Here is a 22,270-nt window from a genome sequence, read left to right as displayed (position 1 = left end):
TTAAAATTGGGCCACCTAGGTGGCTCAGTGGGTTAAAGCCTCTGCCTTTGGCTCAGGTCATGATCCTAGGATCCTGTGATCAAGCCCCTCATCGGGCTCCCTGCTCGGTGGGGGGCCTGCTTCCTCCTCTCTGCCTGCTTTTCTGCCTACTTGTGATCTCTGTCAAATAAATAAGTAAAATCTTGAATTAAAAAAATGTTAGGTTTTTCCTATGTGTAGTATGAGTGCTTTGTCTCTAGTATATTTTCTGTCTGATGACTCAGTAATATTTCACTTTCCGTTCCCTGTTTGGACTAGAAAAATACAAATATGAAGTGCTCTATCAGTGTTTAAATAGTTTATTCTGATTTCTTCCCCTAGCGGATCTGAAAAGAACAATCGCTGTCCTTTTGGATGACATTTTACAACGCTTGGGAAAGCTGGAGAACAAGGTTGACTATATAGTTGTGAACGGCTCGGCAACCAACACTACCAATGGCACTAGTGGAAACCTGGTGCCAGTCACCACAAATAAAAGGATAAACGCATCTGGCAGCATTAGATAGCAGTCGAAGGTCACGTGTGCTGCTACATCCACCATGGAGTATATCCTATGGCAGAAAGCTTTTCAGTTGCTGGCTAGGATAGAATAATACTGTACAATAAAAGCCCCACGCGTTTCTGAGGAATGTGCTGGATCCACAGAACTCTAATTCTGTACATAAATTTTAAAAGTTATTAGTTTGCTTTCAGGCAAGTCTCCTCGATGCTGTACTATATCCGTAAAGGGAATTTGGTAACATGGTTGATGTAGTAAGCAGGTAGGTGATCTTTGTATAAATCTTTTGTGATTGAGATCAAGGGGAACCAAAAACACTGAAAGTCATGGGTTCATTTCTAGAAAATATTTATTTAAATATATCACATGTTTTTTAGGCAAGTGGAGAATGTTGTTATTGAATCATTTTGTCATTTGTTCTCAGTAGGTGTAACTGTTAGACTAATACTATTAGAAAATGTGCTTACTTCAGTACTATATTTTGTTACTCAGATTATGAGCAGAGAAAGGAAGTATAATGTTGAAAATAAGGTTTTGAAGTTATGACCCAAAGAATGTCTTCATTTGCACTATCCTTCAGAATAACTGGAGGTTAATTATTGTGTATTTTGAAAAATTACATTTGTGAGGGTATAATCTTGAAATGGTTAATAGCCACTGTCTATAACCTCGTCTAAACATTGAGACAATTAAGTAACAAAAAAATACTAATCTCTAATCTCATACATTACATTTTCTTACATATATCCTGAAGAATAGAAGATATTTTTATGATGAGATTAAAAATAAGTAAAGTATTCATGATCTTTCACATACATGAATATTAATTAAAAAGTTTAATCCTTTGAGTGTCTGTGTTATGTGGAAAGTACATTATTTCCTTGTTTGGGTAAATTTTGCTTTTGTTATGTTGGCAGTGGAAGGGGAGACTGGGATATTTGTGAGACTGGGATGCTTAAGGTCTTTAGCTGGGTGTATATAATAAAGGTATTTGTGCTGCATTAAATTGCTTGGAAAATGTTGACATTATATAAGAGTATCTGGCTTTATGAAATCGTGGATTGTGTAACAGATACATTAGGTATTCATTTTATATAATGACCACTTAAAAACAGTTAAGAGCATTTAAAATATAATTTAAGTTATGAAGATTGACTCTTCAGGAAAACAGCTATTGTATATAGCACAAGAGATCCTAATCTTGGATAATTCTAGGATAGAGCAAAGTACACCTTTATTTAAATTTCCTTTGTAACAAATTTAATTGCCATATGGTGCCCTATATTTCATAGTATTTATTCTCTATAATAACTGCTTAAGTGCAGCTAGCTTCTAGATTTAGGCTATATTGAATTTAGTTTTGGATATTGTTTGTTATAATATGCTACCACACATAGTAGCAATAATTATAATGCTTTATTAAAATAAGTATGAGAAAATACTGTTTCATGAAAGGTAACTTTCTAAATTCTTTTCTGTATACTTTATGTGAAGAAATTAATTCCATACCATTGCTGGGTGAAGTTTGGAGTAATTGTTCAGTCTTACTAGATGTGGACATTTTTGTTTTTTGTTTTTGTTTTCAGGGATGAAATAAAATATATTATTTGTACTTAACAAAGTGTTATAAGATTTTTTCTTTAATGGTTGTTGTAGATTTAATATGTGGTAAATGATTGAAAGGAATCTTAGATAAACTGGGGTTTTTCTCCTATCAACTGCAGATACCTTTTTTGAAAGAACACAATCCCTGGTGGCTCATTCAGTTAGGTGGTCAATTCTTGGTCTTGGCTTGGGTCATAATCTCAGGGTCCTGGGATCCTCAGGGTGGTGAGATTGGGCCCTACATCTGGATCCACACTCAGTGTGGAGTCTGCTTGAGATTCTCTCTCCTGCCCACTCATGCTCTCTTTCTCTCTAAAATAAATAAATCTGTAAAAAGTAAAAACTCAATAGTAAACTTCAACTTGAGGGTACAAACCTAGGAACCACCTCTGATCATAATCCCCAGACTTGGCTCCGTCAGTTTCTGAGCTCAAACTCTCTTATCATGAACAAGGCAATTTTCCATTTTTTAAAAAGATTTATTTATTTGAGGAGGGAGAGGGAGAGAGCCAACCCTCAAGCAGACTCCCCACTGAGCATGGAGGCTGCCTGGGGCTTGATCTCAGGACAATAGTCAGACACTTAACCCACTGAGCCACCCAGGTGACCCTACTGTTGAGTTTTTAAAAGTCATACAATAGTATTTATATTTTCAATTAATCAGAACATCAGCATAGATAGGCCATCACTAAACATTCTAAAAACTTTAAGATTCATTTCAGAGTTCCTTTGGGTTATTTCAGAATATCTTTAAGGAGTATACTGGCAAAAAAAAAAAGTCATTTAAACATTATTTCACATAGTTAATGATACCTTGGGTCTCATTTGTCTTCAAGAAATACTTACGACCTTGACTGTGGAGTTAGGTAGACTATAGAGGCTCAGGTGTAACTTTTTTTTTTTTTTAAGATTTATTTAATTTAGAGAGAGAGCATGTGCACTTGCGCGCTTGTGCATGTGGGGAGGATGAGGGGCTGACAGAGGGAGAGAGCGTCGCAAGCAGGCTCCACCCTGAGTACGAGCCCAATGTGGGTATCAATCTCCACCCTGAGATAATGACCTGAGCCTAAACCAATGGACTGTGCCACCTAGGTGCCCCTCAGGTCTGCCTTCCAAGTGACACCATGTTCTTCCTTCTTTTGAATTTATAGAATATGCCTCATCTTATTTCTGTCTCAGAAGGCTTACATAGGAACCTGACTTGTATGTTTGGTTTAATTGCAAACTGTGTTCCATTTTTAACCAAACACTTTAAGCTGAATAGCTATCAATGTTATAATGGTTTCCTTTTCCTTTTTTTTTTTTTTTTTAAGAGAAGTGTTTCCTTGAAAAGGGGACATGATGTGGGGCTTCCTGGGTAGCTCAGTGGGTTAAGCCTCTGCCTTTGGCTCGGGTCATGATCTCTGGATTCTGGGATCGAGTCCCGCATCGGGCTTTGCTAGGTGGGGAGCCTGCTTCCTCCTCCTCCTCTCTTTCTCTTTCTCTCTCTCTGCTTGCCTCTCTGCCTACTTGTGATCTTTCTCTGTCAAATAAATAAAATCTTAAAAAAAGAAAAGGGGACATGATGTAATGAAAGAGACATGAATAAATGAATGAATGAATTAATTAATTGAAACAATTTTTTAAATAATTGAAAGCCCTGAATGATTCGTAACTTTTGGTTGGGGGAAATGGTAGAGTTTATCTTTTGAGAGAACTAAAGAACTAGAGAGTAAAGAAATGAATATGAAAATGAGAATAAATACAGAAAACCAAATGGAGGGACAAATCTGACATTTTTCTGCCTATAGATAACTGCTGTTGACACTTTAGTATATAACTGTGAATCTCATCTCTCCTGCCCACACACACTATTGTCTTACCATTTCTACTTAAAATAAAATCCAGTGTTCTCACTGTGGCCTGAAAAACCCTAATTTGCTCCTGTCTGCCTCCTTTTTTTTTTCCCCCAGAGATTTTTATCTATGTATTTGACAGACAGCAAGAGAGGGATCACAAGCAGGGGAAGTGGGAGAGGGAGAAGCAGGCTTCCCACTGAGCAGGGAGCTCAATGCCAGGCTCGATCCCAGGACCCCAGTGCTGGGCTCGATCCCGGGACCTTGGGGTCATGGCCTGAGCTGAAGAAAGATACTTAACAACTGAGTCACCCGGGTGACCCTATAAAGGTTTTTCTAAAAATGTTTTTAAGGTTTTACTAATGTCTTTCAAACATATTTCCAGAATGTCTTTAGGACCTCCTTTGAGTCCTTAGGTCGAGTATAACTTCATGTTGCTTGTAACTGATGATTAGCAGCATTGTTCATTCGAGTAAAACATCTTTTAAAAAATATTTTATTTATTTATTTGTCAGAGAGAGAGAGAGCATAAGCAGGCAGAGTAGCAGGCAGAGGCAGAGAAGAAGCAGGATCACTGCCAAGCAGGGAGCCCTATGCGAGGCTAGATCCCAGGACCTAGGATCGTGACCTGAGCCAAAGGTAGCCACTTAACCAATTGAGCCACCCAGGCATGCCAAGTAAATCATTTTTCATTTAACTTTCTCAGGTGCTTAATTCATCCACCTACTCATCCTTTCTTTAATATTTACTAATTTTTCAGACAAAGAAATAAACTATGGTTCTGAGCAGTCTTTTTTGGTGGGAGGCTATCACGGTAGACATAGTAGCAGGGTTGAGGGAAGAAAACACTTTGAGCCATGGGTGTTTGGGAATTTACACATAAAATTAGGTTATGTTCAATTTTGAGATAAATTTTTTTTGTTTGCTTGTTTCTCATCTTCATGAGTTTGAAAGGAGAGTTTCTTTTCTTTGAATCTGAATTGGGAATTTCAGTCTAAAAGCCTTGAGTGGCTGATTAAAGCAGAAGCAGGGAGGCACAGAAAGGGGACTGCCAGGTAAGGGCCCTTGGCTTGCCTCCTTGTGGAAGCTCTATATTAAAATTATTCAAAACTGGGATGTGTTCTGGGAGGAAAGCTTTACGGCAGGAGGGATTTGGAGGATTTGTTTTTAATAATGCCTCCTCCATTCATTGGGATCATTATGGTCATGTGATTATTGAGCAGCTACTAAGGACTGTGCCGTGTACCATGCTCTTCATGCACAGTATCATGTTTGATCTTCAAAACAACTTTGTGAGGTTCTACTACTCCCCTTTTCTAGATAAGGGACTGTGGTGCAGAGAAACTGGGTATGGGGGCTGTGGTCACAGATCTTAACATACAGCAGAGATTCAAACCCAAAAGATGCAATTGACCACCATGTCTTACCCTCTGTTCTGCTAATCTCGGTTTAAGTACATTCCATCTTGTTCTAAGGGCATAGGAATTCCTCTCCTTTGATTCAAAAGAGAGATCTGCTTCTCTCTTCACTCCATACTTGGCTCTTAGAGGCCTGGGTCAACAGTGAGCACAGTCTGCAGGGCATCATGCAATATGCATTTGGCGCCTGATCACCAGGGTTTGGGGATCAGAGGAGGTGAACTCATTCCTGGAGATCTGGTTTGGAGCACAAGGCTACTGTATTTGGGAGTTTATAAACGAGCCTGCTATGCCATAGTAGTGTCTCTTACATCCAATCTTAGAATAAATGGAAGGGAGGTCTTGGCTCATTGCATATTCTTCCAGGGTGAACAGGATCTTCTCAGTCTACCCTCAGGGCCATTTCTTGTGCCCACCATGGGATTCAGGCTGCCATCAACCCACCTACAGCAGTTCTCTGTCACCATAAAATCTAGTACTAAGATTTTATTCTCAAGGCTTAGGGATTTTTCTGGTGCCAAAATACTTAAATTTTCCGGTTCCTAGAGGCTAGACGAAGTGGACTTCAACACCACTCTCTTGGTCTATTTTCCTCCTTATAATCTCTTTAGGTTTAACAAATGGACCTGATGACTCTGGAAGAAATCTGAGATTGTCTCAGTAACGACTTGATAGCATCTGATTTAAGAGTTTCACATAGTATCTCTTGAGTTTTCTAAAATATTAACAAAGCCTTAAAAACACCTAGCCATTTCTCCAAAGTTTGCCTGTTGATTTAAGAGCATTTTATTCTATTTTTAAAATACGTATTTGTTTATTTGAGAGGGGGAGGGGAAAAGGAAGAGAGAGAGAGAATCCCAAGCAAACTCTGCTGAGCAGGGAACCCAAAGTAGGTTTGATGTTTAGACCCTGAGGTCATGACCTGAGCAGAAACCAAGAGTTGAATGCTTAATCTGTTGCACCACCGGGCGCCCCAAGATTTGAGAGCATTTGAAATTACAGAAGCTCTGGATCCACCTGTGCTTTCTGGTCCACACACCAGTCATCAGACTGGAATTGACCTAAACAGTTACATGGAAATCCTGCTTTTGAGCATTGTCCATTATTACTCACCCCATACTTTTTCTTTTCTTTTCTTTTCTTTTTTAATTTCACTTATTTATTTGACAGACAGAGATCACAAGTAGGCAGAGAGGCAGGCAGAGAGAGAGAGAGAGAGAGAGAGAGGAGGAAGCAGGCCCCCCGCTGAGCAGAGAGCCCGATGCGAGGCTCCATCCCAGGACCCTGGGATCATGACCTGAGCCAAAGGCAGAGGCTTTAACCCACTGAGCTACCCAGGTGCCCTATTACTCACCGCATATAATATATGGGGAGTTGTTTGGTCTTCCCCTGAACCTGATGTATTTAAAAAATGTAAAGAATATAAAGACTGCTTATGGCTAACTGTGAGTGCCTTTTAGCTACAAATACCCCTCTCTTCTTAGCTTCCAGGCTAAGAAATGCTTGGAGGAAGAAAGCTGGTAGAAGCTGGGGGGAGGGTGTTTTTGATATATTAATGTAGTTTATTCTCTTTTTCTCTTCAGACAGGCTGCTGTCATTTTCTGCTTTGGAAAATAACTAAGTGGTACTTGGAATTAAAGTCTCCCAGGGAAAGTGGTATGACCCTTGAGAATTTTAGGATAAAATCACTTTCTCTCTCTCCGCATGACTTAATTCTTTTTATCTTCTTTCCTAAATATCATGTATTAAAAGCAATATTGGGGGCTGCTGGGTGGCTCAGTGGTTAAGCATCTGCCTTCAGCTCAGGGCATGATCCTAGGGTCTTGGGATTGAGCCCCGGATTGGGGCTCAGCGGGAAGCCTGCTTCTCCCTCTCCCACTCCCCTGCTTGTGTTCCCTCTTTCACTGTCTCTCTCTCTGTCAAATAAAATCTTTAAAAAAAAAAAAAAAGCAATATTGGATTTTAAAACAGTACTAAATAACCATGGTGAAGAGCAGAAGAAAGGTAGCTCTTTCTCTGTTTAAAACAAGTGACTTTTCTGACACAGAGTGTCAGCTCAGGGCCTGAGAGACCACAGAAGTAGTTGTTCTGCCCAAATTTTCCTGAGGCTGAAAAAGAAGCCAAGGCCACAACTCTTAAAGGAGGCAATTTTTCCTATTGTTGATTAGGACTCAGTTAACTTCACCAGGGAAATGACTGCCTTGGATCCTTCTTTGACTCTCTGGGAGATTTAAGCTACACCTTCCATCCCTCTCTTCTTGGAGGTGTCTGCGCTTCACATACATTGGTTTCAAAGTGGGGAGAATCAGTTTCTTCACAACTTGGGCCAGAAGGAAAGTATTTCCTTTGCTTCTGCAAAACCAAAATAACTAGTATTTCTTGCCTGCAATGAGGCCTGAGTGCCAGTCACTTGGGAACGATGTTCCAACCCTAGGCACTGCTGGGACCCTTCCGCCATCTTAGAAGGTAATGTTGGAATTCCAAACTGATGAAGCCCACCCCAGAACTGGACCTAAGTCCTATTGTTTCCTCTTAGTCAGGTTTGCCTGCCCTGTTTCCCATCATACAGTCTAGATTTGTTCCTTTTCATTTCCTTGCCTGCAATGCTTGGTCCTTTTCTTTGATGTACTCTCTCGTTTTACCTACTTAGGATTCCAAGTTTCTGGTTCCCAACCTCAAAGGATTGATCCTTTTTCTCTGGGATCTCCTCTATCACTTGTTGGCTCCGTGACCCCAGTTAGTCATTTGTGCTCCTGCCTCTGTCTGGAATGCTTTCTTTCAGCTCTTTGCATGAGTGGCTGCTTCTCATTCTTCAAGTCTCAGCTGAACCACTACCTCCATGGACGCCTTCCCTCACAACCCCTTCTAAAGTAGGAGGCTTTTTTGTATGTTCAGAGACTGTCAGCTCCCCGCACCTGGCTGCTCTGCCCTCTATTTCTAGAATGATAATGTATTCATTTTCATGAATTTGAAAAGGGGGAAAATGTCCCTTTTTGCTCATTTCTTCAAAACTGAACTGGGAGATTTGGTCCAAGAGTATTGAGTGTACAGTATCTGGCACACACTAAATATTGAATATATTCTGATAGATGGGTGTAATTTAAGTAGGATGTTATCAAATGTTTTATCCTAGTTATTTCTATGTGTAAAAAAGTCATTATGTATCCTATTTTATTTTTTAAATTTTATTTATTTATTTGACACAGAGAGAGAGAGACAGCGAGAGAGGGAACACAAGCAGGGGCGTGGGAGAGGGAGAAGCAGGCTTCCCGTCTAGCAAGGAGCCCGATGCAGGGCTCCATCCCAGGACCCTGGGATCATGACCTGAGTTGAAGGCAGATGCTTAACAACGGAGCCACCCAGACACCTCTCATTATGTATCTTAATAAAGAAAAGGAATATTATTTTGAAGTTGTTTTTAAAACTTTAGATTTTTATGGAGTGCCTGGGTGACTTGTGGGTTAAGCCTCTGCCTTCAGCTTGGGTCATGATCCCAGCTTCCTGGGATAGAGCCCCATATCTGGCTCCCTGCTCAGCGGGAATCTTCCTTCTCCCTCTCCTATTCCCCCTGCTTGTATTCCCTCTCTTGCTGTGTCTTTCTCTGTCAAATAAATAAATAAAATCTTTTAAAAATTAAAAAAAAAATAAAAACTTTAGATTTTTAAAGTTAAAGTTGAGAAAATTTGATTCTTCCATTGCTTTAACAGTATGACTTTTGGCAAAAATGTCATTTCTGATTCAGTGTATCCAATTCCAAAGCATTGATGATGCTGTCCTGTGTGACCCCATGGGGTTTGGTTTACAATAAACAGAGTGTGTCTAAAACTCTGTGAGTTTCTTAAGAAGAAAATATTTAAAGAATAACCAGATTGTTCATCTCAAGTTCCTAGCTTGAGGCCTTGTACAAAATAGGTGTTCAATATTTATTTGTTAATTCTACACGAGAAAAGGAGTCTGGACTAGCACATAGAAAGCAATAAAAAGATACTCATATTTCTAAAATTTTTATATCACAATGCAGTCTATATCCAGGACATATTTTTTAAAAAAAAATGTAAGAACTACATAATGCAATGTTGAAATGACAGGTTATGATTCATTAGGAAGATATGATATCAATTTAGTGGGTTGTGACCAGGATTTTGAAGTAATGGAATAAAATTGAAATATCCAATTTCATCGTAAGTAATAAGGGTAAGTGTTTCTTGAAACTTTTGATTCAGATCTCTGTGAATGTATTTCCTGAGTCAAGATGTAAAATGTGTTTCTTAGGTAAGTTGAGGTTTAAAAAATTTTTTAAATTGTACAGATTATAATTGAAATGGTGTTGTCCTTATTTTGCTTGATTTAAGAAGAAAAATAGTTGGTACAGAATTCTAGGTTTGCTGCTAGCAGCAAGGAGAAAAATAAAATTTGATACTGGAAAAGTCATATAGGACCTTTTTTTTTTTTTACCCCTACCTTAAGGAGATAATTAGAAGAGACTAAAATGTACCCGCTTCACTGATAAATGCATGTCATGTTCTGGGAGATCCTTGGTCAAATTTCTCTTTATAGAGTCACCTAGGTGGCTCAGTGGGTTAAACCTCTGCCTTTGGCTCAGGTGATCTCAGGGTCTGGTTCTCTGCTCAGCAGGGGGCTTGCTTCTCCCTCTCTCTGTTTCTCTGCCTACTTGTGATCTCTGTCTGTCAAATAAATAAATAAAATCTTTTTAAAAACCTTCTCTTTATAGACCTACTATGAAACTAACGACTTTCTCAATTTTTATTGAAAACAAATGGCACTATCAACTAGTATTTTAAGCTACATGAAGAACTGTACACATCCTATCCTGAAGTCTAATTGTATGTATTGCTTAAAAGGAATGAAAAATTTTTTAAAAATTTCCTGTGCCAAGTCCCTTTCTTTCTACAAATTATGCTTGCTTGCTCCTTAATATATGTACTTGGAGAAAGCTTCCTCACTGGACCTGCTTCAAAAAAGGCAACAGAGTTTTAACTTTGTTTTTAACATTTCATTATGAACATTTCAAATCTGCAGCAAGGTTGAAATATGTCCAGTATCTAGATTTTACCATTTTTTGTTAAACTTTACCACATTCATCCATGAATCCATGTTGTTTATGCTTTTTTTTTTTTTTTTAAGATTTTATTTATTTGACAGAGATCACAAGTAGGCAGAGAGACAGGCAGAGAGAGAGGAGGAAACAGGCTCTCCGCTAAGCAGAGATCCTGATGTGGGGCTCGATCCCAGGACCCTGGGATCATGACCTGAGCCGAAGGCAGAGGCTTTAACCCACTGAGCCACCCAGGCGCCCATGTTTATGCTTTTTGAAACAAATTACAGTTATCGGCACACTTCCCCGAGGTACTTTAGCTTGTGTATCATTAGCTAGAGTTCAGTATTTAAGGTTTTCCATTGGGTGCAACATTTATATATAATACAATGCACAGATGTTATGAGTACATTAGCTGAGTTTCAACAAATGCATTAACCTGCTACAAACTCCTATTTTTTTTTTTTTAAGATTTTATTTATTAAGAGAGAGAGAGGGAGAGCAAGATCTGGGTTGAGGGGGAGGGGCAGCAGGAGAGAGAGAAGCAGGCCCCCTGGGGCTCATTCCCAGGTCTCAGATCATGACCTGAGCTGAAGGCCAATGCTTAACTGACTGAGCCACCCAGGCACCCCCACACACACTCATATTATATAGAAAATTATCATCACACCGAAGACCCCTCACACCTTTCCTTGTCAAATCTTCCCCATTCCGTCCGCCTCCAAGGCAAGGTTTTCCACTATAGATTAATTTCACCTGTTTGAGAATTTCATGTAAGTAGAATCATGCAGTGTGTACTCTTGTGTCTATCTGCTTTACTTGTCATCTTGCTTTTGATTTTCATTTATACTGTTGAGTAATATTTCATTGTATGAATGTAACACAGTTTGTATATTCTTTCTCCTATTAACGAACATTGGGCTGTTTCTAGCTATTATAAATAAAGCTGCTATGAATGGTTTTTTGGGAAATTTCTTAATAGAAGTCTTTTGTGAACATAAGTTTTCATTTCTTTTCTAGGAGTGAAATTACTGGGTCATATGGTAAGTATATTAAGATACACATTTTCTTTTTCTGAAGTAGTTGTGCCATTTTACATTCTCACTAGTGATCCAGAATTTTACATTCTCACTGGTGATCCAGAATTTTGACTGGATGTCTCCAACATTGCCTCATGATCAGGGTAGGTAATAGCTAATAGAAGGTTCCTTGACAGTATTCTAAACCAAGTTGCTAACTGGTTCCCTGGGAATAATTGTGTATTTTTTCGCTTGTATTACAGATTTATTATACAACTCTGAGGTACCTGGTTAGAATTAGCTTTTATTTATTTTTTTTTAAAGATTTTATTTATTTATTTGACAGACAGAGATCACAAGTAGGCAGAGAGGCAGGCAGAGAGAGAGAGAGGAGGAAGCAGGCGACCCGCTGAGCAGAGAGCCCGACGTGGGGCTCCATCCCAGGACCCTGGGATCATGACCTGAGCCGAAGGCAGAGGCTTTAACCCACTGAGCCACCCAGGCGCCCCTAGAATTAGCTTTTAATTTCTGTTTCATATTCCTGCCAGTTTGTATGATTTTCCTTTTATTCTGTTAATATAATGAATTACGCTGACTGATTTTCAAATATTAACCAATTTTCTTTCAAAGTTGTAATGTATTGTTCTTTTTATGTGTTGTTAGATTCAATTTGCTACCATTTTGATTTAGGGATTTTTAAACAATAGATTTATGAGATTTATGAGAAAAATTGGTCTGTAATTTTCTGTTCTTATAAATCCTCCTTTAATTTTGGTGTTGAGGTTATTCTGGTGTCATAAAACAAATTGAGAAGTATTCTTTATGAGAGTATGTTAGATTGATATTATTTCTTTGTTAATTTAGAAGTTGCTAGTGAAGGGGGTGGGCTTGAGATTTCTTTTGGGGAGGGTCTGTATATATGGGTTCATTTTTTTTAACAGGTGTAGAGCTATTTAGATTTTATTTATTTTACTTATTTATTTTTTTAATTAATTAATTTTTTAAAAGATTTTATTTTTGAGAATCTCTGCCCAGTGTGGGGCTTGAATTTAGAACCTACATGTTCTACCAACTGAGCCAACCAGGTGTTCCTATTTTGATTTTATTTTTGTGTACATTTTGGTAAGTTGGTCTTTCCCTAAATTTTTCTTGTTCATTTAAATTTTCAAGTTTATTGGCATTCAAGTTTATTGGCATTAATATCTTACTGTTTTTTAATATCTATAGTATGAATTGCAATGATGTTGCCCTTTATTTTTATTTGTTTTTGCTTTGCTCTTTTTTATGCTTTGTTCTTTGATTATTTCTTAGTTAAAAGGTAGGATTTTATACACATTGTGACATGATTTATGCATTTTAACAATATATTCTGGAGATGATTTTACAGCAGTATTCAAGAGATTTTCCTTTTTTTTTTTTTTTTTACTGCTGCATAGGACTTCATAGTATGGCTGTTCACACAACTAGTCCCCTATAGATAGACATTTGGTTCGTTTCCAGTCTTTTTGCTGTAAAAATAGTGCTGAAGGGAATATCTTTGTACATATGTATTAAAAATTTGTTGTCGTTCATTATGATCTCATTCCCGTGTGTAATTTAAAAAGCAAAACAAACAAACAATTCACAAAACCAAGCTCATAAATATAGAGAACAGACTAGTACTTACAAGAGGCAGGGTTTAGGGGGTGGGCAAAATGGACAAAGGAAATAAAAAAGTACAGACTTACAGTAATAAGATAAATACGTCACGGCAATGTAATTTGCAGCATGGTGACTATAGTTAATAATACTATATTGCATATATGAAAGTTGCTAAGAGACTAAATCACATCACAAGAAAAAAATTCTGGAACTATGAATGGTGATGGTTGTTAACTAAACATTGTGGTGATCATTTCACAATGCATACTAATATGGAATCATGTTGTATACCTAAAACTAGTATAATGTTGTATGTCAATTATACCAATAAAAAAAAATAAAAAAGTTTTACTGGTGTTATCTTTGGGGTAGATTCTTAGAAATGGGATTTCCTAAAAATGGAGGAGAGGTAATAGCTATAGATCAAAAGAAATTTAAGAGATGGGGGTGCCTGGGTGGCTCAGTGGGTTAAAGCCTCTTCCTTTGGCTCAAGTCATGATCCCACAGTCCTGGGATCAAGCCCCACATCAGGCTCTTTGCTCAGCGAGGAGCCTGTTTCCCTCTCTCTCTGCCTGCCTCTCTGCCTACTTGTGATCTCTGTCTGTCAAATAAATAAATAAAATATTTAAAAAATAAAAAAAAATAAATTTAAGAGATATAACAGAAACTATAGATGATTTTGATTGAATCCTGCTATGAAAAAATGAGCTATTTATAACATTTTGAGAACATGGGTAAATTTAAATATAGAATGGGTATAAGATAAAATTAGGGAATTATTTTTGTGTTGTGATAGTACCATTGTGTCTAGATAGGAGAATGCCATTTTTTTTTTAGACATGTAAAGTATTTTGGCATAACATGTCATTGTGTGTGACACTTACTTTGAAACAGCTCAATCATCATAATAAAAAATATAGATAGCTAAAGCAATAAAGTTAATATGACAAAATGTAAATATTAACAGTGGTTGACTCAAAGGAGTTCATTGTACCATTTTTCCTACCTTTTATATGTTTTAAATTTCTTGATAAAAAGTTAAAAATTAGAAAAATCATAGGGGCACCTGGGTGAGCCAGTTGGTTGAGCATCTGACTCTTGATTTTGGCTCAGGTCAGGGTCTCATGGATCATGAGATCAAGCCCTGCATCTGGCTCTGCACTTGGCAGGGAGTCTGCTTGAAGATTCTCTCCCTCTATCTCTCCCCCAAATCACGCATGTACACACATTTCTCAAATAAAATAAATCTTTAAAGAATATATATAGAGGTGCCTGGGTGGCTCAGTGGGTTAAAGCCTCTGCCGTCGGTTCAGGTCATGATCCCAGGGTCCTGGGATCGAGCCCTGCATCGGGCTCTCTGCTTCATGGGAGCCTGCTTCCTCCTCTCTCTCTGCCTGACTCTCTTGACTACTTGTGATCTCTGTCAAATAAATAAATAAAATATTAAAAAAAAAGAATATATATAAAATTGTCTTGTCTTTCGAATAATTATTGTTTTTATTCTTATGTTGTGACTTTCCTTATCCATAATAAGAGTTTTTTCTCAAAACTGTATTTTGTCTAATACTAATATAATTATCTCATTATACTAGTATACTATCTCAGAATACTAGTGTAATTTCTTTAGGTTAATATTTGTTTGGGAGTTGGTTCAGAGGCTGCAGCTAGAGAGGAACGACCTGGGGAGAGCTCTAAAGATGCTATCTGGGGATGCCTGGCTGGCTCAGTAGGAAGAACATGTGACACTTAATCTTGGGGAAGTAAGTTTGAGCCCCACTAGAAAAACACCAAATTAGGTTTAAGAAAAAAAAAATGTTGTCTATGCACATGGCCTTTGGCTGTGGCTTTCATCTTCTCTCAGAAGGCTGGTGTGGTCTCCAGAAATGCTTGGCAATCATCCTTAATTGTCACAAGGAACCTCCCTGTCTCTAGCATCTGTCCTCAGAAGACTGGTACCGCTGGGGTGTCCTCTGTTTTTGAAGAGTGTATTCTTGGAGTTAATACCTCTAGTGACCTTGAAGAGACTGAATGTCTCTTAAGTATTGGTGATGGTATTGTTCAAATACATGGGCTGAGAAATGTCCAAGCAGAAGAAAGGGTAGAGTTTTCTTCCAAGCTTGAAGTGTATGTGTCTGAACTTGGAACTTGATAATGGTGGTGGTGGTGTGTTCGGAAATGAAAACTAATTAAGGAAGGAGATACTCTGAAGAGGACAGGAGCCACTGTGGATGTTTTCGTTGGTGAGAAGCTGTTGGCTCATGTAGAAGGTGCCATTGGTAATTGGTTCCAAGAACCATAGACAAGTTGGCCTAAAAGCACCTGGGATTATTCCTCCAATCTGCAGGAACCAGTTCAGGCTGGCATTAAGGCTGTGGATAGCTTGGAGCCAATTGATCCTGGTCAACCTGAGCTGTTTAATGTTGGCCAATGGACTTGCAAAACATCAAAGATTGACATAATCATTAACCAGAAATGTTTCATGATGGATCTGATGAAAAGAAGAAGCTGTACTGTATCTACATTGCTATTGGTCCAAAGAGATCCACTGTTCCACTGTTGGTAAAGAGACTTACAGATACTATAAAGGGTTGTGGTTTCAGCTGCTGCTACCGATTCTGCCCCACATCAGTACCTGACTCCTTATTCTGGCTCTTTAGGAAAATATTTTAAGGATAATGGCAAACATGAGTTATCCAAACGGTCTGTTGCTTATTGTCACATCTCTGCTGCCCATGAAGACTATCCTGGTGATGTGTTCTACCTACACTCCCATCTTTTGGAGAGAGCAGCCCAAATGAATGATTCTTTTGGTAGCGGCTCTTGACTGCTTTACCACTCATGGAAACACAGCTGGTGGTGTGTTTGCTTATGAGCCAATGAATGTCATTTCCATCCCTGATGGGCAGATCATCTCGGAAACAGAAATGTTCTACAAAATTATCTGCCTTACCATCAATATTGGTTTGTCTGTGTCCTTCGTCAGATCTGCTGCCCAAACCAGGGCCATGAAGTAGGTGTCAGGTACCATGAAGCTGGAATTGGCTCTTAGTTGTGAAGTTGCTGCCTTTGCCTGATTCAGTTCGGAACTCCACAATTCTTGAGTCATGACGTCCATCTGAATGTCTGAAGCAAGGAAAGTATACTGCTGTGGCTACTGAGGAACAAGGGGCTCTTATCTTTCCTGATGTAAGGAATAGCTTGATAAACTGGAGCTGTTTCTATTTAATTATTTCTTGGCTGGAGTATTTAAAACCAAATTTTATTTTATTTTATTTATTTATTTATTCTTAAAAGATTTTATGTATTTATTTGACAGAGAGAAATCACAAGTAGATGGAGAGACAGGCAGAGAGAGAGAGGGAAGCAGGCTCCCTGCTGAGCAGAGAGCCCGATGCGGGGCTTGATCCCAGGACCCTGAGATCATGACCTGAGCCGAAGGCAGTGGCTTAACCCACTGAGCCACCCAGGCGCCCCTTACAACCAAATTTTAGAAGGCATGATACTTTATCCTGATTACTTCATGATGCTTTAAAAGACAAAAAAAAAATGTTTTTAAGTGTAACCACAAAGCCATTTTTATATCTATCAAAATGAAGTGTGCATTTCTTTTTTTTTTTTTAAAGATTTTATTTATTTGACAGACAGAGATCACAAGTAGCCAGAGAGTCAGGCAGAGAGAGAGAGGAAGGGAAACAGGCTCTCTGCTGAGCAGAGTATCATGTGGGCCTAGATCCCAGAAGCCTGAGATCATGACCTGAGCCGAAGGAAGAGGCTATAACCCACTGAGCCATCCAGGTGCCTCAAAGTATGCATTTCTTAAGTTATAGTAAAAACAACTCAAATTTCCCTATCATCTCAAGAAATGTCTTTTTACAATTATTATTTTTTCAAGCCAGAATCCACACAAGGTCCACATTTGGTTCTTACAGTTTCATTTGCAGAAGTGCTCCATTTCCCCCTCCCTAATTTGATTTACTTCTTGAAGAAACTGGGTCAGCAGTCTTGTAGAATGTTTCAATTGTATCCTTATGGTGTTTAATTTGCCTTTTCATCCTCTGTATTTTCTTTTTTTTTTAAAGATTTTTTATTTATTTATTTGACAGAGAGTGATCACAAGTAGGCAGAGAGGCAGGCAGAGAGAGAGAGAGAGAGAGAGAGAGGGAAGCAGGCTCCCTGCTGAGCAGAGAGCCCGATGCGGGGCTCGATCCCAGGACCCTGAGATCACGACCCGAGCCGAAGGCAGAGGCTTAACCCACTGAGCCACCCAGGCGCCCCTGTCCTCTGTATTTTCTGAAGTCTAGAAGTTAGATCTAAAAACTTGATTAAATTGTATTCTAGATTCTTGACAAGGACATGCTATAGGTGATGTTACAGACTCTATATTATTTCATCACCTCAAGGGCCACATAGGGTCAGATGGCTTCACTTCTAGGAATGCTAGAAGTGTTTATGTGATGACAGCCTCATTCCTTCACTGTAAAGTTTTCCAACAATCTTTCACTTAATGATTTTGGTATCTATTGATGAACACTGCTGATTCATTTGAAAATAAATAGGGGTTGCAAGATGGTGATTTCCTAATGCAGTCATTCCTCCATTTCTTAGCTAGAATTCTGTATAGAAGAACTTTTTTACATTCATGAGGGTTATTTGCTTATCCTGAAATACTGTTCATACCAGAAAGGCAGGCTATGTATGTATGTATGTATGTATGGATGGATGGTTGTATGGGGTGCCTGGGTGGCTCAGTGGGTTAAGCTTCTGCCTTTGGCTCAGGTCATGATCCCAGGGTCCTGGGATCAAGCCCCACTCTGGGCTCTCTGCTCAGTGGGGAGCCTGCTTCTCCCTCTGTCTGCCTGCTTCTCTGCCTACTTCTGCCTACTTGTGATTTCTCTCTCTGTCAAATAAATAAAAAATAAAATAAAATAAATATATATGTATATTTTAGGTTTTATTTATTTATTTGACAGAGAGAAGATCACAAGTAGGCAGAGAGGCAGGCAGAGAGGCAGACAGAAAGGGGGAAGCAAGCTCCTCGTGGAGGAGAGAGCCCGAAGCGGGGCTGGATCCTAGGACCCTGACATCATGGCCTGAGTTGAAGGCAGAAGCTTAACCCACTGAGCCACCCAGGTGTCCCAAGATCTTTAATTATTTCCTTTTAATTATACAATTTTACAGTAATGTATTGGTTACTTAGCAACCTCCCTGATGTCCATAGAATCTTTCTCTTTTTCCTTTTTTGAATAGTAGTCTGAACCCATTCAATGTGTTTCTGTCATTGGAATTGTTGACACTCAAATGGTTCTATTTTGGGTACAAGTGGGAAACTTTTGAGTATTCTGTATTTGTTTGATATGAAAATATTAGCTTTTGGTAGACTTTGTTTTCTGGTACAATAAGACATCCCAAGCTCAGCTGGTATATTTCTTGGAATTGACTGGAAAATCCCAAGGCATTTTAGTGTGAAATGGTGTTTTGAGACCACAATATGGGATTCTTGTTGCTACTGAGTTATTGTTGCTTCTTGGCCTTTTCAGTAGACAGACCTAGAAGACAAGTAACTATAAAAAATTTTTAAAGTATGAGTTTGTACTGATATTTATAACTAATTTAAAATTATAAAAATTTTTAAAAAGATTTTATTTATTTATGGAGAGTGAGCATGAGGGAGAGGGAGAGAGAATTTGAGGCAGACTCTGCACTGAGCGCAGAGTCCAATGTGGGACCAAAACCAAGAGCTGCGTGTTTAATCAACTGAGCCACACAGGCTCCCCAATTTTTTGTTTTTAAGGTTTATTTGTTTATTTGAGATAGAGAGAGCATGCAGGGAGCAGGGGCAGAGGAAGAGGGAGAGAAAGAATCTCAAGCAGACTCCCAGCTGAGCAGGGAGCTGTGGTGAGGCTTGATCCTAGGATCCTGAGATCATGACTTGAGCCAAAATCAAGAGCTCGGCTCTCAACTTACTACACAAACCAGGTGTCCTCCCCACGGTTTTTTGTTTGTTTGTTTGTTTAAAGCTTTCTTTTTCTTTTATTTTTCTTTTTAAAGATTTTATTTATTTATTTGACAGAGAGAGAGGAAGAAGCAGGCTCCCCGCCGAGGAGAGAGCCCGACGTGGGGCTTGATCCCAGAACCCTAAGATCATGACCTGAGCTGCAGGCACAAGCTCAACTCACTGAGCCACCCAGGCACCCTTTTTTAAACCTTTCAATGATGAACAGCTTTAACATAAGTTTTTTAGTAGTAGTATATTAAAAAACATGTATATGTTGGTTTCCAAATAATACAATTGTTGCTATTAACAATAAAACTACTAAATGAAACTAGATAATTTAAGGTTGTTTGCCTAATTTTTTTTCCCCTAAGATTATATCCCACTCAGAACTGTATAGTCAAAATGTTTTGTTCAAAGGTCAGTTGGTGGGATGACTGGGTGGCTTAGTTGGTTGAGCCGCTGCCTCCGACTCGGGGCATGATCCCAGAGTCCTGGGATCGAGTCCCGCATAGACCTCCTTGCTCTGCGGAGAGCCTGCTCTCTTTCTCTCTCTCTCTGACAACTAAATAAATAAAATCTTTAAAAACAAACAAACAAACAAAAAAAAGGTCAGCTGGAATAATTCTTGGTGTGATTTTTGTCACCAAACCATTCACTAGTAGGTTCATTTGCTTTAGCATGTTTTCAAATTGTCTGTATTGGTTTTTATTTCCTTTTTCAGTTTAGTTTGGGTCTTGCTTCCTATCTACTCCTTGAAATACTTCTTTTACTTGTCTTCTGGGACAATACTTTTTCTTGGGTTTTATTTATTTATTTTTCTTGCTCGTTTGGAGCTTCTATTCAGTTTCCTTTCCTGGTTCCTCCTCTTCCCACTTTTAAATCCTGGCATGCACTAGGACATCTCTGCTATGTGTATTCACTTCCTGCTGAACACATCTTGTCCCATAGTTTTTAACATCATTTGTTTTCTGATCACTCTCAAATTTATATCTCCTGCCTGGACTTCTATGAATTGCAGATCTAGATCTCCAACTTTTCATTAACCGTCTGTACTTGGATGTCTAATAGGTAGTTTAAGTGTCACATGTCCAAAAATGAACTCTTGATCTCCATCCAGCTGTTCCTCCGGGGCAGCCTCCTGTATCTCAGTAAATGACAGCTCTAACACGTTGCTGAGGCCAAATACCTACCAAAGAGTCATCCTGACTCTTCTCTCTTATATTCCATAACTTTCCATCAGTATATCCTATCAGCCTCTTTCTTGAAATATAGTAACGATCAAATCGATCCTCCATTCCTCACCATCTCCCCTGCCACCACCACCCCCGACTAAGGTGCTATAAATTCACCAGTATTCTGATAATGCTCTCATAACAAGTCTTCCCATTTCCACCCATACTTCTCCTTCACAAACTATTCTCAACTTGACAGAGTGAGCTGTTTAAAGTCATTCCTGTGTTCAAAACTCTCTAATATGTTCCTTCAAAAATATCTGGATTTGCGTACCAAAATAAACATTCCTTCAAATAGAGTAATTTGGTACCCCTCCTTCCCCCCGCTCCAGTTTAGGGGTTTGGGAAAATTGAATGGACGTAAGTGAAACAAGGCTGTCTGTGTATTGCTAATTATTGAAAGTAGGTGATAACATTAAATTCATTGTACTCTTCTCTTTATTTCTGTATATATTTGATAAATAAAATATGGTAGCCGCTAGCCCTGCGTGGCTATTGAGCACTTGAAATGTGTGAGTCTGAATTTAGATATGCTGTGAGTACACTGGCTTTTAATACACACCGGATTTTAAAGACTTAGCAAGCAAGAAAAAAAAAAAAAGTAAAATAACTCATGAGTATTTTCTTATATTAATTACATGTTAAGATGATAATACTTTGGGGCACCTGGGTGGCTCAGTGGATTGAGCCTCTAACTTCGGCTCAGGTCATGATCTCAAGGTCCTGGGATCGAGACCCACATCGGGCTCTCTACTCAGCAGGGAACCTGCTTCCCCCTCTCTGCCTGCCTGTCTGCCTAGTTTTGATCTCTCTCTCTCTGTCAAATAAATAAAAAAATAAAAATCTTTTAAAAAATAAAATTTAACTTTAAAAAATGTTTAAAAAGGATGATAATATTTTGGATATATTGAGTCAAATAAAATATATTACTAAAATTAATTTTACTTGTTTCTTTTACCTCTTAAAATATGGCCACCAGAAAATTTAAAATTACATTTGTGGCTCATATCTTTTCAGTGGATCCACAAAGCCCTCTATGATCTGGGTCCTGTTTTCTCTCTGATTTCATCTCCTGCTTTTTCCCCCTCTTTCTTGCTTATACCACTCAACCCACACTGGTCTCTTTGCTAAGAACAAGCAAAATACATTCTCCCTGAGGATCTTTGCCCTTGCTAGTCTGTCTGCCTGGAGCACTCTTGCTCAGTGTTTCTGTGGTCATTCTCATGTTCTTTCAGGATTCTCTACTCAGGCACCTAAGTTTTCAGAGATATTTATTTGATCCACATAACACCCTATCCCCTTCACTCTATTCCTCTTAGTCCGCTTTCATTTTCTTTATAATACTTACCATTACTTACTTTTTGGGTTTTGTTCATTTGTCTTCCTGTCTCCTGAACATCCAGCATAATGCTTACACAGTATAGGTATTTGGTAACATTTTCTGGAAGGAATGTCTATAGATTGTGAAAATAATTATGTCAAGTTCAATACTGCTTTCTGCAATTCTGCAAAAATGAGGTTCAGGTTTCCTAAATGTATGAAGAATAAAAATTATTAAAGTAAACTTTAATTATCACTACAAGCTATTCCCTGCATAAGAAAACATATGCTTTATAAAATGATATAATTCCTATTTTATTCCTTTCAAAAGAAGGTAAAATAAATAACCTTGTATTTTATTAATTAATTTTAAAAATTAATTTATTAAATTTTAAATTTTTATTCTTTTTATTAATATTAATTTTTAAAATGTGGACATAAAATATTATGTTAGTTTCAGGTATACAACATAGTGATCAGATAATTATATACATTACTAAATGCTTACTACTATAAGTGTAGTTACTGTCTTGTCATCATGCAACATTATTACAGTCTTACTGACTATATTCCCTATGCTGTACTTTTCATCCCCATGACTTTTTATTTCT

At 38.4% G+C, this 22,270-nt stretch overlaps 1 protein-coding gene and 1 pseudogene across 10 annotated transcripts in view; both read left to right on the top strand.

Annotated features, from left to right (window-relative positions):
- The window catches only part of CCDC126 (coiled-coil domain containing 126), a 96,971-nt gene extending 94,812 nt beyond the window's left edge, over positions 1 to 2,159 (top strand). For all 9 annotated transcript variants that reach the window (XM_082693777.1, XM_082693784.1, XM_082693776.1 and 6 more), the window contains one exon: positions 361 to 2,159. In XM_082693777.1, the coding sequence (XP_082549903.1) occupies positions 361 to 545 (185 nt within the window). In that variant the 3' untranslated portion in view covers positions 546 to 2,159. The remainder of the gene's footprint in view (positions 1 to 360) is intronic.
- Positions 781 to 16,239, top strand: LOC309845799 (ATP synthase subunit alpha, mitochondrial pseudogene; annotated as a pseudogene). Its single transcript has 2 exons — positions 781 to 800; positions 15,045 to 16,239. The product of its transcript is annotated as an ATP synthase subunit alpha, mitochondrial pseudogene (transcript).
- Positions 16,240 to 22,270: the final 6,031 nt, after the last annotated feature.

This window comes from Mustela nivalis (genome assembly GCF_964662115.1).
Source record: "Mustela nivalis genome assembly, chromosome: 12".
Classification (NCBI taxonomy): Eukaryota; Metazoa; Chordata; class Mammalia; order Carnivora; family Mustelidae; genus Mustela; species Mustela nivalis.
This window is presented reverse-complemented; position numbering and strand designations above follow the sequence as displayed.